The sequence below is a fragment of the Clavelina lepadiformis genome, chromosome 8 (assembly GCF_947623445.1).
Source record: "Clavelina lepadiformis chromosome 8, kaClaLepa1.1, whole genome shotgun sequence".
Taxonomy (NCBI): Eukaryota; Metazoa; Chordata; class Ascidiacea; order Aplousobranchia; family Clavelinidae; genus Clavelina; species Clavelina lepadiformis.
In genome coordinates, this window is record NC_135247.1 from 12,765,099 (window position 1) to 12,783,268 (window position 18,170).

The 18,170-nt window shown below is 34.9% G+C and overlaps 1 protein-coding gene across 7 annotated transcripts in view; it reads left to right on the top strand.

The window, feature by feature from the left end:
* Window positions 1-17,174, top strand: part of LOC143469674 (uncharacterized) — a 32,997-nt gene extending 15,823 nt beyond the window's left edge. The window contains exons 6-21 of one of the 7 annotated variants that reach the window (XM_076967439.1): window positions 147-296; window positions 1,091-1,277; window positions 5,344-5,616; window positions 8,152-8,393; window positions 8,518-8,593; window positions 8,738-8,950; window positions 9,141-9,233; window positions 12,814-13,101; window positions 13,313-13,513; window positions 13,593-13,834; window positions 13,943-14,863; window positions 15,227-15,435; window positions 15,635-15,681; window positions 15,821-15,978; window positions 16,099-16,231; window positions 16,378-17,174. In XM_076967439.1, coding sequence (XP_076823554.1) covers window positions 147-296; window positions 1,091-1,277; window positions 5,344-5,616; window positions 8,152-8,393; window positions 8,518-8,593; window positions 8,738-8,950; window positions 9,141-9,233; window positions 12,814-13,101; window positions 13,313-13,513; window positions 13,593-13,834; window positions 13,943-14,863; window positions 15,227-15,435; window positions 15,635-15,681; window positions 15,821-15,978; window positions 16,099-16,231; window positions 16,378-16,622 — 3,678 coding nt within the window. In that variant the 3' untranslated portion in view covers window positions 16,623-17,174. Of the gene's footprint in view, window positions 1-146; window positions 297-1,090; window positions 1,278-5,343; window positions 5,617-8,151; window positions 8,394-8,517; window positions 8,594-8,737; window positions 8,951-9,140; window positions 9,234-12,813; window positions 13,102-13,312; window positions 13,514-13,592; window positions 13,835-13,942; window positions 15,436-15,634; window positions 15,682-15,820; window positions 15,979-16,098; window positions 16,232-16,377 lie in introns of those variants that run through there. The other 6 variants (XM_076967442.1, XM_076967440.1, XM_076967441.1 and 3 more) reach the window with 6 other exon arrangements.
* Window positions 17,175-18,170: the final 996 nt, after the last annotated feature.

Genomic DNA, 18,170 nt, shown 5'->3' on the forward strand with positions numbered 1-18,170 from the left:
CCCAGGTTCAGGTTTATGTTAATAAAAATTGAGGACTGTTATTTTCAATTAATTAATAAACTGTTGTTCAATATGTATACTGGAATTACCCAGCTTTTATATGGTTAGTGATATTATGTATTATTATAAATGTTTTTGCCTTTCAGCTTTTTCACACTGCCGTAGATGAACGAGCAAACCATCTTGAACTTTATCTAGTAGGCATGGTTTGCTATTATGGAAAACATTATTCAACTTTCTTTTTTCACACAAAGTTAAGAAAATGGGTTTACTTTGATGATGCCCAAGTATCGGAGGTAAGCTTAGGCAGCTTACTTGTACATGCATTTACTTTCCATGTTTTCATTCTTGTTTTTACAGTAAAACTCGTCTAAGTCGCTGCCTATCGCTTGGTCCCGGCAGAAAGCAAGGACCATGCTGTTATTTTCTGTAGTATTAAGTTTGGCTAAGTTGTCAATTCGTTTTACCCGCCACCGTTCTGGGTTACACTGAGCAGAATAATTCACTTAACTAGCCACCGTTCTTGCTATTATGACCAACATAATTTGCATAAGTAGTTAGACATTTAAAGCACTTTGTCAGCGTGTCAATTGTTTTCTGTCTTCAGAAAACCATCAAGTAGGTTATGATTGTATCAGCCTTGGGCTGTTGGATACGAGGTAGTGTCTGTTAAGTAGATTTAGGCTATTCAATGTACAAAATTAAAATCCTAATATCTCAAAACGCATTAAGTTTAACCAAAAACAATTTGCAGAGTTTTTAATCTAATTGTAGTACCCCAAAAAATGCAATAAAAAGTTTGATTATGTGTTGTTTGCTGAAGTCATCACTCTTTCTGTTGCCCTGAAGGTGGTGTCTTAGGCAAATTCTACTGTATTTATTATTATTGTTGTTATTTCTACTTTCAAAGAAATTCAAGTAACTTTCTTTAAAAGATTTTAAATTCACAAATTTGTAGCAGATAATTAATTATCATTCTGAGTAAGTAAAATTAGAATTTAATGAAGTTAGTACTGACATATTGGCGTAGAATGTCTTCAGAAATTAGAAGTAATCATGTGCATTTGCATGTGAATATTGTCATATACAGGTTGGAAAACGCTGGAGCAACGTTATATCTAAATGCATTAAAGGCCACCATCAACCACTGCTTTTGATTTACGCCAATCCAAATGCGAATCCTATTTCTACTACAACCGCACCCAAACATATTACCATGATTCCAGGGTATTCCAACAAGTTTAACCTAAGACGAGAAGTGTTAAAAGAATATGCTGGTAATTTTCCTGATTTATTATTTGAAGTAAAGTTTATTTGTTATTATTATTGTGCAGGATGTCAATGATTGCTGTACGTAATATAGAGTAGGGATCAACCAGATCCAAAAAGCTAGCTGAATTTGGTATTTTTTTTTAATCTTTATTTAATATAACGAACTTTCTAACACCGCAGTTCCCAAACTGGGGTCCGTACAGCAGTTTCAGAGGGTCCGCAATGAGAACTTTTTTAATGATTGTGATTTGATAATAAAGCTTTCTCTTTCTCCAAAACCAAACATTGATGACTTCATTGCAGCAAAACAAGTGCACCCATCCCATTAAACATTTTCCGTATTTGATAGTTTTCTTTCATTGGTGTGGTTTTTGCATTTTCCTATAGCATTCTTTGATTTTCATAGGGCCGCGAAATATCAAAATAATTGCAAAGAGTCCACCAGGCCAATTTTTAGAAAAGTTTGGGAACCGCTTGTCTAACATGTTTCGGAGTAACTTCAGTCCCTCATCAACGTAAAATGAATAGTTTAGGAAAAGGAATAGAGCCACTTGATGAGCAAGCAAATACAATCAGCTTCGAACCTAATCTTAGAGATACACGAGCGGCAAAATCAGTAGTGTCAATACAAATGCGGTAAACAATGCACGGGTAATGAACAATAATGAATTTTACTATCCAGCTATAAGAGCCACTACAAACATGTTAGTAAGCCGCAGTTTGTCAATCTTTAATCTATACTTTTGTGGAACGGACTAAAACGACCCTAGACTGCACATTCTGCGATGCTATCAGACACACCGTTATCAGCTTTTTCAATTCATGCAGACATGTCTGTTTCTTCTTTGTAAACCAAGTGTATCATTGAACTTTGAAAGCACTTGGCATGAATGAAAACATGAAAGTCTGCAAATTTGATAAAGGTAATGGTGTTGCCTTTCTTAATTCAAATGATTACTTTAAACAACTCGACACCATAGTCGGTGATAAATCTAGGTTTCGCATAATAGATGACAGTGTCAAAATCCATCTTACTGTAACCCGCAAAGGTAAAATTTGTCGTAGACTAAGAAAATGTGATATCTAGAAAATAAAATAGATAGTGATATCATAACACACCTCATGCTCAATGGTTCCTCGCCTTGCGGCATATATATGGCTTGTCGAAGTCCATAAACCTGGCAACCCATTACGCATTATTGTAAGTATGATTGGCACACCCAAGTACAAGTTAGCAAAATACTTGGATTCGTATATAAAACCGAACATTCCTAACAGTTACATGGTAAACTTCACCAATGAATTCTTTGACCGATTAAGACTATGTCAAGACAACAATCATTATGTCATGGTTAGTTTTGATGTCCAGTTGTTATTTACAAATTTCCTTCTCAAAGAAAACATATCTTTAATTGCTGATTTTAATTATCTATATGCCGGTAATGCCACACTTACTTCTCCATTTAGTAAAAATAGTATTGTATTGTATTAGTTTTGTAAAAATACGCTGTGTAAAAAAGTCTATGGTTGTAGCAATGGGAACACACTAAGTCCTACTTCAGTGAATTTCTTTTTCACCCACAATGAAAATAAACTCTTTAAAAACATAAACCACAGACCTAAAGCGTCTTTACGTTATATAAATGAAACTTTAGCCGGTTTAGTGTTTAAAAACAATGATCATCATGAAATATGTTTTAAAGGATTAAACGAACAACATCCTAACCTCAAGTTTACCAGAGAAAAAGTGACTGACTCATTAGCTTTTCCTGATAGCTAAATATGCATTACAAACACTACATTCGAATTGTTGATACTGTATTCTGGTAACGATCGCACACTGAGGTATTGCTAAATTTTAACGCTGTTGCACCAAAAAAATGAAAAATGGGCTTTATAACATTCCTGCTCAATAGAGCATGGAGAATTTGTTCAAAACAGAACCTCTTTCAATTAGAACTGAATCGGACAATGTTCTAAGAATCAAGAAGACAACAAAGATACGGAAGCCCTAGTTCCTGAAGATCCCATAAAACCAAACCCCATCTTAAATGCCCCTTTCCTACATAATCTGTCAATCGTTTTAGAATAAAAAATGTGAAACTTAATACAGAACAAGCTCAACTTTGACCCTCTATACCTTTACACCTCTTGAAATATCCAACAACTTTAACGGTGACCACTGCCGACTGATTTAAGCTCAAACTTAGAGTACCAATTCATGTGCCTGTTTGATACGAGTCTTACCTACACAGATAAAACTACACGACATTTTTTATACTAGAATAGCTGAACACACGCAATTAAACAAAGACTATTAAATCCGCTATAAAAGACCACATTAACTAATGTAATAGTTGCAAATCCAACAACATAACTAGTAGCAATTGACTTGATAGTGAAGCTACGCTCTTTGCTTTGCAAACCGACCTTGGTATACCTCTTCGTTTAACCCGAGAGGAATTTAAGCAGTTTCTTGACTGTTTATGTTCATTTTTGGGCTACCAAGATCTCAGATGAATTGATCCTCTATTACACACATTGATAACATTGCTGATGTTAGGACATGCGACAGGTGGAAAACAATAAAATGATAGATGCTTTTTAACAAAAATGAAAACATGTTAGCCATGGTTGACCCAGACTGTGACAAACTGTTCAAAATACACCCCCCTACAGGATTTCATGCTGCCAAAGTACAAACAGATACCACAACAGCAAATTCTAAGTATAGACGAACAAATGGTTCCTTTTAAAGTTCATTCGTTACTGAATCAGTGTCTTCCAAAGAAACCCCACAAATGGACAGACAAAATATTTTTCTTGTGCGATACTAAGAGTATCATGCTCAATTTTGAAATTTCTACCGGGAAAATTACACCAGTTGAAGAATTTCCTGATCTCGTTGCAAGTTCTAACATTGTTTTGCAACTTTCACAAGTCGTCCGATCTAAAAGTAATTACGTTTTATGTTTCGACAACTGGTTTACATATCTGACCTTGCTGGTTCAACTCGGAAAAATAGATATATTTGCCATTATCACAATACGAAGCAACCCCCTTACTAGATGTGAGTTGAAGACAGATATAGAACTGAAGAAGGGAAGAGATAGCTATGACGGAAGTGAAGCAAATGTCAAGGGAGTCATCGTGATAGCTGTGAAGTGGTTTGACAATAGAGCAGTGACTTTAACTAGCACTTGCACGAGTGTTCTGCCAGTATTGGAAAAGCAGTATTAAGCGATGGGAAAAAGAAAAAAAGGGGGAGGGCTATCATTCCTTGTCTCAAACAAGTAAAGACTTCCGTAATTGATATCGCATTTTGCTTAATGCGTCTGTTCAAACCACTCCAATATAGTACTCGAATGCTTTTCTTAAAAAACTTTCAGTCATGTGAAATTGTGATTAAGTAGTTAGCATGAGCAGTTTAATTAGCAAGACAAATAAATTCTTTCAAATATTATCCAAGTACACAAATGATTATGTTTGTTTTTCTTCGGAGTGACTATAAAACTTTACTATAAGTAATTAAGTATCTTATGCTCATACATACATATCGGCTATAAAGTGGTATATTTGATGAGTGAACCTAATTACCGGGGTAGTCACATTACGCGGACAATATCGCTCCAGAAAAAAAAATTTTTGATAAAAATCAGTTACTAGTGGTATTTCATGAAACAAAACATAGAAGAAGAATTTTTTCGACAAGGAATTCATACCGTCGACATAAAAGGATTAACATGCCAGACTTCACATAACTTTCCACAATGTTTTTTTTGTTTTGTTCGTCAATTATTTTCGCACATTATTCAGTCTTGAAGCCCATTGTTCTTCTGAAATGAAGTTCACCATATATTTTTTTGGAATCATATCGTGTTATATAGCAATTCAATAACCCCTTTTATTCATTTTACTCTGTTGAGGTACTGAAGTTAGTTCGAAACATGTTAGACAGTTTGTTATATTAAATAAAGATGCCTATTTCTGCACTTGTGCTTATTGCAACCTTTGCTATTGTAAAACAATATCATCTCTGTCGAAACTATACTGCATGATTTTCATTCACAGAGACAGACTCACTGAAGAGTGACAGTGGTGAAGTAACGAGTCTTTCGGAATCACTTCCAGGTGAAGAAAGTTCTGGAACAGAATCGTTGCAAGCTCAAAACACTATTTTATCATCACATATGAAGTCACCAAACCATGCCAAACACAAACTTTTACCAGTGGTGATTTCAGAACCAATTTCTGAGGCAACAAAGAAATCTGACCACAAGAAATTTCACAGTAAACGTCATCAAAAACCAAAAGAAGGATCCTCAAAATTTTATGCCAGCGATGGTAATGATTGCTTTCTACTTGTGCGTTTGAGACATGGTTGGAGTAATTATGATTATAGTGTGATTATGTCGGTAGATTATATAGTTAGTATTTAGGAAAGCACTCTGCATGCATGTCCCACTATCTTGATAATTCTTTAATCCTATATTGCAATGTCTTGCAAGATGTTTAAAATGCGCTGGAAGTTTTTTTGTTAATAATATGCACACTGATTATAGCAGACTTCTGTACCAATCATTAAATATTTATACTTTTTATACAAAAATATGTTTGTATAAATCAATTACGCAAACCCCTTAACACTAGAAAGACCATCAGTCATTTTTGACCACTTTACAATTTTCTTGTCTCTATTACGGCCTTGTCTGTTAAAATTGGGTCTTGGTCACCCTGTGAGTTTTCCTCACTTTGCTAGTGGTGACAGGAAATAAAGAAATTAAAGGGACCCATTTTCCAGAACGAGGTCATTAAAGCAATATACCTAAAAAGACCAGTGGTTAAAATTGATGCTTTCCTTATTATCTTTCCCTGTGCCAGACAACCAGACGTTAAGATAGCAGATTACTGTTTTACTACTTTTTGTCTCAAACGTATACTTTATTATGTCATGATGAGGTCTGCCAGGAAATGTTGTCTAACTAATTACAACCGAGTTGAAACATTTCGAAAGTCAAAAGTCGTTTCATTGTCAAAATCGACCACAGTGGTATTTTTAGGTAGACAAAATTCCCAGTATTTCTACTTTTAATACAAGATCTGTAGCGTTTGACAAGGCCTCAAATTAGAGTTTTACTGAGATTTGTTCTGCACTTATAACGTTATAACAGCCTAATATGATATTTCGGTAACAAACGATGTACTCCAAAAGCTTGCGAGCATATAATTTTTCCATGCTTCCTGCTTGTATCTTTCAAATACACATCCCAGCAACATGACGACAAATCAGTATGACACCCATACTGTTAAATAATCCGTTTGCACTTCTTGCAAAAATTAAAGTGGGTGATCTTGGAGGTTCCACTGACACAAACAACTATGCAACACAACTGCATATGCTATGCAAACATTTCCTAATGATGGACGATGCAACAGGAATTTTTGTTTTGATTTCAGCAGGATGTGTCAAGGAAAAAAACAAAAAATTTGTATACAAGCGCTCATTAATAATTAAAACAAATTAATTAAAATAAAGCATGTGCAGTAGCTAATAAAGAGTAATAAGCTATACCAGCCTGTAGTGCGAAAGGGAATCCCTTATGTCAAAACCAACTGAATGGAATTGTAAAAGCGTAGTTCTATCAAGGTCATGAAGTCAAACAACAACAACTGTAGTTTGTATATTTTTCATACTTGCAAACTTTTCAAGAATCCTGTGTTTTTTGTTCATGGTTTATGGTTAATTACAAATCAAAGTGCTTTGACATCATTTTTAAAATGTGTGGACCACAAATAATCAACTGTTTGACGTACCTGATGCAGTGGAAGGTTGGTCAAACGTGTATGCCTGAAATAATGTTTTGAGATGAAGTAACTGGATCCTTTTTGATGATATTTTTAAGATACCTGTAGGTTTTTTAAGAGATTACATACTGTCTTTAGCTTTGACATTATCCCTGTTGTTCATGTCATTCAGTTGAATTTTTGGCTCCTTTGTGTTTTATGGTGCTTAAATTGTTCTTTATATCTTTATTTAACTTATTAAATTATGGATCGAAAACTTTGATAGATTTCAATACATGTTGTTTTTCCTTTTCAGATTGTTATTATTATTATTATGGGGAATTTTGTGACCTTTCTATTTCTTTCTCTTTGTCGTTCTCTTCGGCCTAATTTCGGAGAACAATCAGTTCTCCGGGAGATCTAGGGTGTTTTGGAGGATATAGGCACATCCCAGCATCGCATCATCGCATCGCTTTTATGATGCTGCTTATGCTGTGTTCTAAGTTGTCTAAATTCGAAGTTTTGACCAAATTTGTTGCTTTGGTGTCCCTTTGTACTCAAAAAACCCTTTAGTCGTGAAAAACTGAATGTGTTTGAACTTAGTTTATGTATTACTGTGAAACTTTTCAGATTGAAGCTCCCTAATGAGATTTAACTTTCTAAAAAAATTTAACACTTCGCTTTTAGGTGAGGAAAAATTGAATTGTCAAATCTAAGTTTGCCCTGTAGTGATGAAAATGTAAAATCAGGAATAAGTTTACATATGGTAGTTTCTTTTGATTGAAAATGATATTGGTGCTTAACAATCATTGGATGAAGAAGTCCTATTTCCACTGTCTCTGATAAGATTGCCCTCTAGTGTGGAGAAAGGCTTACAGAATGAAATTATTTTCAGAAGAACCTTTTGTGGATATGTGCTTTTCTTATTTTGCAGTTTGTTTCTTTGGACAAGAACTTTATTTTAAATCAAAATTTAAATGTGTGTTTTGTTTTCTTTTCTCTCCGATTTTGATTCGTTTGGATATTGACTCAATCTATTGTATTTATTTGAATTTTTTTGGCTTGTCACCTTCCACGAACTTTTCTTTTTCACAGAACACAAAAAGACTCTCCAACCAGAACAGTCCAATGTCCTGTCAGAGTTGAGTCAGAGTTACATTGACAAGTCTTCCACACCAGTAGATTCCAATCCTACGCACGCAACAGGAACAGAGATTTATAAACCAAAGTTCACTTGGAAAATGACCGGTGAGCCTTCCAAGAAAACTCCTAAAATGGGACAATATGTTGAACCTAATCCGGCAAACTGGACCACTTATAAGCCTTATAACGTTCAGGTCACTCAATCTGTTAGAATTTTTTATGGTAAACAGTCTACAGTGTGATAAAACCTTGTTGTTGTATTATTAGTATACATACATATTTTTATTATATAAACTTCATTTGGATTTTGTTGTGTAGAGTGCTTCTGGAGGGAGAGCACCACCTTTGTCAAAAGCTACCGGTCTTTCTACAAACAAAGAAGTATCTGTGAAAGGTATTTAAAGACAAATTCAATGTTGTCAGAATTCGTCATGCTATTTTTATACTTTGTCTATAACCTCACTTCTGTTACAATTACAAATGAATGTTGTTGCATGCTGACTTACACAGTCCTTATTGACATGTATGGTTTTTCTAGCTGTTGGTCAAAAAGGTATGGCTGCCTTTTGTGTCACAAAAAAGCCTTCCACTTCAAAACTTTCATCTCACCAACGATCACTGAGCCCCACATCGTCATTAGGTTTACAATCTGCAGTAAAACAGTCACCTGCATCACTAGCTAAATCTTTGGATAAATCATCAGTAAAAATGGATGAAGTAGATTCTGCTCGTTCATCTCGATTATCATCTGGTAGTTTATTCATGTCAAGATAAATGTTTTGTTAAATAATAATTACTCTTCACAGTCTTCAGTATGTGAGATCATTAGAGCATATTTTGTGTTAACATATAGCTTAAAGTACGCTGGATTCAAGAATTTATGGAAACTTGTTCTGTTTTAAATTTTGTAACATATCATAACTTCATACACTTTTCTGTAGCTTCAAAGCCATCTGATAGTGGATTTAGTTCACATTCCTCAGAGTCTACGTTAGCGTCAAGTGATTCAACTATTTCAAACACTGGTAATGGAGGTGATATATAATCTTTTGTGTGATTTTATAACAATACTAGCATGGTGTTGCAGTGCAGCACATATTAACACACATATGTAATTGGTTGCTGTCTATCATCATGCATGTAATCTTTTCACTGCTAGTCGCAACATTGAGCTCATGCGTTACTTCACCCATCGTTTTTGAACCAATGCACTTGCAAGCTGATCATTTGTACTGCTGAGACATTGCTTGTCAAAACATTGTTACCTAGTTGTACTGTTCAATTTAACTGCCTATAAGCTTTACCAAAACAAAGTATTTTCTTTTAAAATTATTTTTTTTTAAATTATTAGACCACTATTAGATGTATATGGTACATGATAACTAGAACAACTGCTCTTTAAAAAAGAACATTGTTCACGATTTCGCTTGTGTATGAGAGAAAGTGTCGCTCTTGCTTTCACTCTTCTGTATAAAGAGAGCTCACTCGTTTTGCCACTCACTCTCCCGCTCTTTTTAGCAATTAAAAATATTTTCATTTTAGTACATTTTCGAAAAACGATCGCATTGGTATGATGCAAGTTTGGATTGTAAACTGTAGCTTAATAGTTGCTTGTCATTATTTGTTGTAAACATGAAGAATTTTCATAGAATCTGATGTTAAAGAGTTTTGTTTTGGTCACAAACTCACACCTTCCACAAATGATTAAAAGACAAGTAAGGTATTAAGAACTTTCTAGATTTGTAGATGTCAACCTTGAATTATTTAATATTTTTCACTTTCAAAAAATATTGGCCTTTCGGTTAAATTATAAAAATAAAGGCAACTAAAGCATTTATAACACTACGATGACAAATCGAATCATTTGTGTGAGTCTCTCTATCATATCACCAGTCTCACTAAAGCGTTTATATCGAACCACCATCCCATGGTTCTGACGTGATTACTCTTGCACATTTTATTATTTATTTTTTACCGGCAACTTTGCTGAACGAAAATTGTCATCAAATTAGTCTCAAAGCAGTCATTTTTTTAATCTAACCAATTGTATCCATTTATGCGTTCACAACATTGTATGTGCAAAAAACGAGTGACGAGCAGATAACGCTTAAAAAGAGCGCCCTTGTGGTTCCACTCCTAATTTTAAAAACAGCACTGCTATTGACATCACTCCTAAAAAACATGTTCATGCCTGGTTCGGGAAAAATTGAGCAACCATCGTGTTTCTACATATAAATATATATATATAAATGACTTATAAATAGGGCGATTATTTTTTGACCTAAAAATTGAAAATTTTGACATTAAAAAACTTTTTTTTGACAAATTTTGACATATGAAGAGCTCAAGTAGTTAAATTACGCATTATTGTACAAAAAGTTTAAATTTATTGTAGTAAAGAAGGGCAAAAATGTGAACACAGACCTAGCCTATTCTGAAAAGGGAAATGAGCTAATTACAAATCACTGCCAGAAAAACTGCAACTAAGACACAACGAAAACTGTTCAATACATTTGTCTAAACTAAAGATACATGAAGTTATTGAACTATCTAAAGCAAAACCGAAGCAAGAGCTGATTCACAATAAGTAGATAATGGGCCATTTACAAAAGTATAAAGTAGGCTACAAGGTGTACAATGTAAAATGACAAGTTCACCTACAGTGCAACCTCTATGACACCACGAAAATGCAGTTTGTAAAAAATTTTGACTTTGTAAACAATTTTGACAATTTTTGACCTAACGCTGTAAATTTAACAAATTTTTGACTTTTTTTGACAAGTCAAAAAATAATCGCCCTACTTATAAATATAAACAAGTACTGTAATTGGTCACGTCGGGGCGGCAGGTAGAATTTTTTTGTCCTAAGCAGTTTATTTTTCATTACATCTTTTGCTTAAAGCTTTGCTTTAGACATAATAGCAAAAATACATTCTGCTGAGAAATTGTTCTTGTATTGACCTGTTTTATTTGAAAAATCATGACACCTTTTGTTCATTTTCTTGTAAGGCCAACTGCTCTGTGTTTAGTTGCATATGGGTGCAGTTATGTGAGAGCCCACTGTGCGTTGTACGATTATGCATGGGTGCAATTACCATGAGATCGTTTTCATTTGCTTTGACAATACTGCTTTCCTTGCAAATGATGAATTTTGGTTAAAAAATACAAAATTATACGTGTGTGTTAAAATATGTATGCTTTTCTGTTGTTAATCCAGCCTTTTTTAATGATCAATTTAGCTGCTTGTAAATCTGTAAGCTTAGGTGTAACATATTAGGCGGAAGATAGTTTATCAATTTTTTTGCAGATCAATGGCTTGTTATTTAAGCAAACCCTATTGTGCATTTCATGGAATTACAGCTGAAGTAGCAGCTTGTTTAGCTTGGCTCTTCTTTAGTCAACATTTCACATAACTCAAAAGCAACTTATTTTAACCCAGTGTTACCCAACCTTTTTCATCTCAGTACTCATTTCTGCTTTCAAAAACATTGGACGTCTCACAGTAGACATTAAAACTTTATTTACTGCAAATTTCATTTAAAATTCACACTCTTTTCATTGCCCGAAGTTTGGTAGCTCCTCATTTGACTTCGGCTACAGGACCCATAAATTTCAAAAAATGGGCATACTTTGTGTCATAATTGCACTTATTGTTTAATTCCTTGTTTACAGCAACAGAAACGTTGCGAATCAAACAAGTGGTTCTACCAACATGGTTCATTTTGTGTTGGGTGTTGTGCTTGTTTTTCTATACTTCATTCAAATCTCGGCACTCAGCATCAACTTTTCTTTTCAACAATAAAACAAAAATGTACAATAAGTGGGTTCAAAATTGTTTATCTAGCTTTTGTACATATGAATGTGAGATTTACATTTCATTTGGAGGCGTTCTGAAACTGTTTTTGAGGCATAAAAAGCCAAAAATTTTGCACTTCCTGCATTCTGGGCAAATGTTGGAATTTTAGATACAGCTTTTAAAAACATTTGGCTGCCCCTTGCTTTAACACAATCCTAAATACGCCATTGATGTGGGGCATACATTTTTTTGGAAAACAAAAGTGGGGCTTGGGACAAAAAAGTTTGAGAAGCATTGGTTTACATTATTTGTAGTAACACCAAAAACAGATTTAATGGCCGATTAGGAGTTGCAAACACAAAAATGTAACAAACAAAAAAGATAAAAATGCCTATGAGCCAAAAAAATTGGGCTAGTGAAAAGGCATGGACCAATGCTCCCCACCCCACTAAATAGCGAGTGGGCCTGACCTGGCCTGTAGAATCTATCATAATAGCGCTCATCCTATTTTCTCGCTTATTTTTAGAATTGGAGGGCCACCCATGGTATTGTGTCCACACTCCAAACCTGTTATACTACATGTTTGAACAGGTTATGATGTTAAATTTGTGCCATTAAGTTAACAAAATGTCATTGCTGTGACTAGTCTGGTTTTCACAGATATTTGCCACAAAGTTTTCTATCTTCGAATAACCCAAGTAATCACAAGGTTTCTTTAAGCTGAAAGTTACAAGCTCGCACTGCATTATCATGTTTGTAAATCCTTTTCACATGGTCTGTCTATTTAACTGCATGATAATTCAAGCATGTTTTTTTAGGTTTTTTGCATGCTGCTACTGATACAACTGCCAACAAGAATGTAAAATCTAACTTATTGAAGTCGCCTGCACCAGCGCAGTATGTGAAAACTCGGCCACCTCTTCCACCTAAACCCCCATTTTTAAGTCTTCCCCTGCAAACTGAGCCCTGTTCAGATACTAACTCCCAGTCACAAATAGCAACTGCAAACTCACTTCCTGCTTTGGCAACTTTAGCTGCCATGATGCAGATGCAATCTCAAAGTCCTGAGTTTAACCATGTAAACACTGTAAAATCAGGATCACGAGGTATTTAATACCTGTTGTGTGACTTCTTGTTTTAATATTGTCATAGTAGCAATGTAGTAGTGTAATGTCTTTGTTCACAGTCACAAAGATTTTGCTCATAGACAAGAGAATCAGTTATTGTGCTGCAGCAGCGTTCTTAATATATTCTCTTACCAAAGTGTTTATACAAGTTGTTCTTTTATATATAATTACCAATTTCTTTATGCTTTAGATAAGTTTGCTGATCTTCTTCAAGATGCTGAAGATTTAATTGAACAAAGCAGAGCAGCTGATGCAATTTTGGATTACTCTTCTGCACTGCAACTTTGCTTGGAGGCTACTAAAGTTGTTGAAACAATTTTGACTATGAAAGATGTTCCTAATGAGTACTTAATGCAGGCACGAATTAAGCACGGGGAATGTGTGAATCGAGGTACTGGGTTGATATTATGACAGTTTCACACTTGAAAATTACTTGATATTGTTGAAGCTAATGATAAACATGTTTGTAGGACGCATTTTACAACGCCGTAAAAACATTAGAAATCAGTCACATAGTTCGGAAAGTAGCGGGTCCCGCTTGAGTATGGTTGAAGCTGATCGCCATGTAGCTGCAATGATAAAGCGCTCATCTTCATCCAACCTCAGTCAATCTGCCAAAGATGGAAAGGTTGTTGAACATATGGAAAAAAATGAATCCAATGAAAATTTGATCAACTTTGACAAAAACGGCGTTACAGTCTTCCAGGATAAGGTTCCGCATTAGCAAAACTGTGGTTTAATAATTTTTTTAGTAAAAGGCTCAAACCAGTAGATAAAATTTTGTTGTTCTCTAATGTTCTTAGAATTGAAATTTTTACAGGTTGAACAGATATTTGAAGGTCAAAAGTTAATGAAACAACATCCAAATTATCGTGAACCAATTGGACTTGTGTCAAATGGTATTAACACAAACAACAATAACAGTGGAAGCGGTAGTATGGTTTCATTTTCAAAAGAAAATGCTTCTGAACAATCAAAATCACAAAATACATCCAGCAATAGAGAGGACAGGTCCAAGACTAATATTTTTGTTTGGAATAGTCCAGGCAGTGTTGGTGCAGAAACACAACCTACGCAAGATAAAGTCCTGTCATTTGTGGATAACAATCAACGGACTTCATCATCTGCTATACCCACTGCTTCTCCCACAAGGAAGGTAATATCTGACACTAATTTAAGAAAAGGGCGGGACGCAAAAACAAACAGAAATATGCGTGATCCTACTGATGAGGAAGACCTTGAAGTGAGTTTAAATCAAATGTCCGTTGATTCTTCAAGAAAATACCGTTCAGTGACTCCAACACCTCAAGGAAGCATTAACTTAAATGCTGCACAGCTTCGCAGATCAAAAACACCAACTCCGGCACTTAACAAGAAAATGTTACGATCACAGCGTCCTAGTACTAGTAGGGTAAGACCCAAATCTTCTTATGATGTCCTGTGTGACTATTCGATACAGAATGGTAGGAACAGTGGTGCTTCCAATTGCCACCTTTCAAAGACTTCTGAAAATGACTTGGAATCTACAAACTCTATGTCAAATCATCCTTCAAGTTTACCTGCTTTTCCATATCCTGCTTGGAACTCATCTCAAATTATGAGCCCAGGTTCATTTACACCTGCTATGTTTCCACCTGGTTATTATCCATACTTTTTCCAAATGTTTCAGCAGTATTACGCATCTTTATCACCTGAGGAGAGAAGTATGCTTCAAACTTCAGCGAACCAATCAAAAATTGATGTATGTCCTAAACTGGGTGTGATAAAAGTTTGTTATAAATAGATCAGTGAGCGGATATAGTAACAAGTTTCAATTTTTTGAATTGCTTCCCCTTTATTATGAACTGATTTCTCTAAAAACAGTGAATTTCTCATGGTTATTTTTTGATTTTTGAATCCAGATGGCCCTACAAACTAGAGCTGGGCGTATTTGAAAAAAATACTTAAATTAGGCTTGAACGCTGTTACATGCAGTACAGTACATACAGTACGTTGTCAAACCCCAACATTACATAATATTTTTGCATTGCAAAAAATGAAATACTCAATTACGACTACCTCTACTACAAACTAAGTATTCAGTAAACTGCAAGACTTTTGTTAGCAGAGACCGTCGTTTCCGGCTTCACCAAGCCTGGTTGCTCCTTCTGCAGTGCAAGCTACCTATCTAGAACATTTGAAAGCTCAGTTCGGAGGCAATTTTTCTGCCCCCCTAATGCTAGGAGGGTTACCAAGCACGCACCAATCAAATGTGAATATTTATGAAGCTAATAAACCTAAGCCACATAACAAGGCTGTATCGTCTACGCAAATGTAAGTTTATGCGACGTTGTTAATTTGATAATATTTGTCAATAAAAAAAATAATAATTAAGTTAATTAAAAATTAATGTTCCATCTTCACGCGCAATTGTTACTTAATGTGCTTGTTTCTGGAACTTTGTCAAGTTCTATTAAAACGTGGGTTTAAGATGATATTACTGTAGTTTATTAAATTATTTCTGTTGGATTAGATCAACCCGTGATACTTCAGTGAATAATACACTGCGCAAACAATCAGGTGACAACTATTCAAGTTATATCAGCCCAATAACGATTCTTGTTTAACTATGAATTAATTAAAATGCGAAATGACGCAGCGGATTCTAATAGCGTACTCTTGTTGGCTTATAAATGTGTTTTGATGTATTTGAATGTAGGTAACAAAGTAGATTCATCCCAGTCTAACAAACCCACCCAGAAGAACAGAGCACAAAACGATTTGGATAAAAAGTCAATCATTCCACCACAATCCATTCAATCTGAAATTGATGATGGTGCCGCTAGTGGAAGGTTACAGCAACCTAAAACAAAAGAGGTTAGTTTAATATTCCCCCAAAACGCTCAAGATTCAGCACATTACATAGAAATAATATTTTCACACAATTCAAAATAATGACTGTTTCATAGTAGATTGACATAGGCAAAATTTTATTAGGGCATGTTAAAGTGGGCAGGCGAAGCAAAGAAGAGAGTTCCTGATACTCGCGTGATGCCAGAGTATAGGAACAAAATTCTTAACGAATTTGCGCACCGACCAAGAAAAAATTTAAACCACGTAAAACAATCCGGTAATCTGCTGTGTTCCTATATAATTATATATGAATATCGTTTGTTGGTGTGTGAATGTTTTTGTATGTCCTATTCCAAACCACAAATTTATAAAGCCATAGAATCTTTATTTATTTTAGCTCTTAGATATGTTTTATTTCGGCAGTACTCCAAAATTATCCTGTTGTGGAAGACCGTCCATCTGTTACAGCTTCCCAACCAAACCGCAGTTCAACCTCAAATGCAGTTAACCAGCAAAGGTTGACATCAAAAGAAAATGACAATAAGGCAAAATGTCAGTTGTGTGGTTTAGTACCTGTAGCCCATAACGATCAGTACTGTATCAATTGCAGAGCGTATTTAGCTCGATTTAAACCTACTGTGAACAGCCAAAGGGCGACACGTAAATAGTGATTGGGCTGTAAGAATACGTATGTAAGGTTATGATTTCACATGGTGGTTGATTTGGTCAATCTGCCAGTACATAGTTTGGGCGGTTTTCTATTTATTAAGTGCATTGTGCAAGTCAACTTACAAATCAACCGAAATATTTGGTTGCAAACTAGCTTGTTGTTATTAATAGGTTCTTACTTTCAGTTTCTTGCAGAATTATCACAAAATATACATACCTTTGATCAACTGTCTCATGTTTTCTATAATTTGCAGTACAATGCCGCCCCATATTTGCGCATTTCTGTTGTACATTTTATTTTTGTATTATTTTATGGAGTGCTTGTTTTATTATCTACATTGTATTTGCGACACTTGCTGGAAGGTTTATCGTATTTTTTGATTCTGATACGCTTATCATATCGTTCACATTTGCGCTTTTTTGCTCATTATTTTTGTACTACTCACTATATTACTTCGCCGCACTTGCTTGTGTACTAAGCGTATTTTGCGCTTACATGTTAATGGACATTGTGACATAATGTGATGCCCGCAACACGACACATTAATTTACTGTGAGTCACTTAAGTCTGCTTTGACAGGAAACTTCAAACGCTAATTGCACTAACGACATAATAGCCGCTTTTCATTGGTTTTTGCGCATATTATGTTTATGCGATCCTTGGAAGGCTTGTAACGAAAAAGTAATCATTGTTATGTATTTTGATTTGGGCCACTTTAACAAGTTGCAGTAACTAGCGCTTTGGGAGTTCCACTGCCTGAAACATGTTTATTGTTGAATGGACTAGTCTTTGTTTAAAGGGCACTGCTATCTTGAGCTGGAATGAAGTTAATTTTGTCTCCACATCATTGTTAGATGAAGATTCTGTAATTTAATACCATTACCTTTGGGTTTTTATTTTCATGAGTTGGCTTTTCTGGAACACTAAACTCCTAAAGCACTATAGTTTGTTATACCCTAACGACCTGCTGTCGATATTGATCGTGTATTTCATTGCCATCTATATACTGAGCAATACCACTGCAGGCATTGTATTGCCATAGTAACTCGAGGATGGTCTATTAATTAATTATCAAGAACAATTTTAGAGTAAGGAGCATTTTGCTTAGTGAATCACCTAACCAAATCTAGTGTTGTTATTGATTACATAACATTGGTTTTGCAACATATAAATACGTCATTTTCGCGAAATTTAGATATCTGCTCTTCAAAATTTCAATGGACTGTTTCGCTGACGAAGTGAGTGGTAGTAGGCAAGCGACTTCCATTCACAAGATTTACCATGCTTAATTTAATAAGCGATTTAGATAGAAAGTAACGACTGTTTGTAAACTTATAATTATGTACTTAGTAATATAGGCTTATATTTCACACATGTTTTCCTTGTAGATTATGGCATGTCTATTTTGAATACTACAGCAATAGAAAGTCGCCGTTTCTACAGAGTGGCTTTTAATCTTTTCGACAATATCACCCAGGCAGCATTCTTAAAAACCCTAATTACTTCATCTCAACATGAGATGCATTTACAACGAATTGAGACTGCA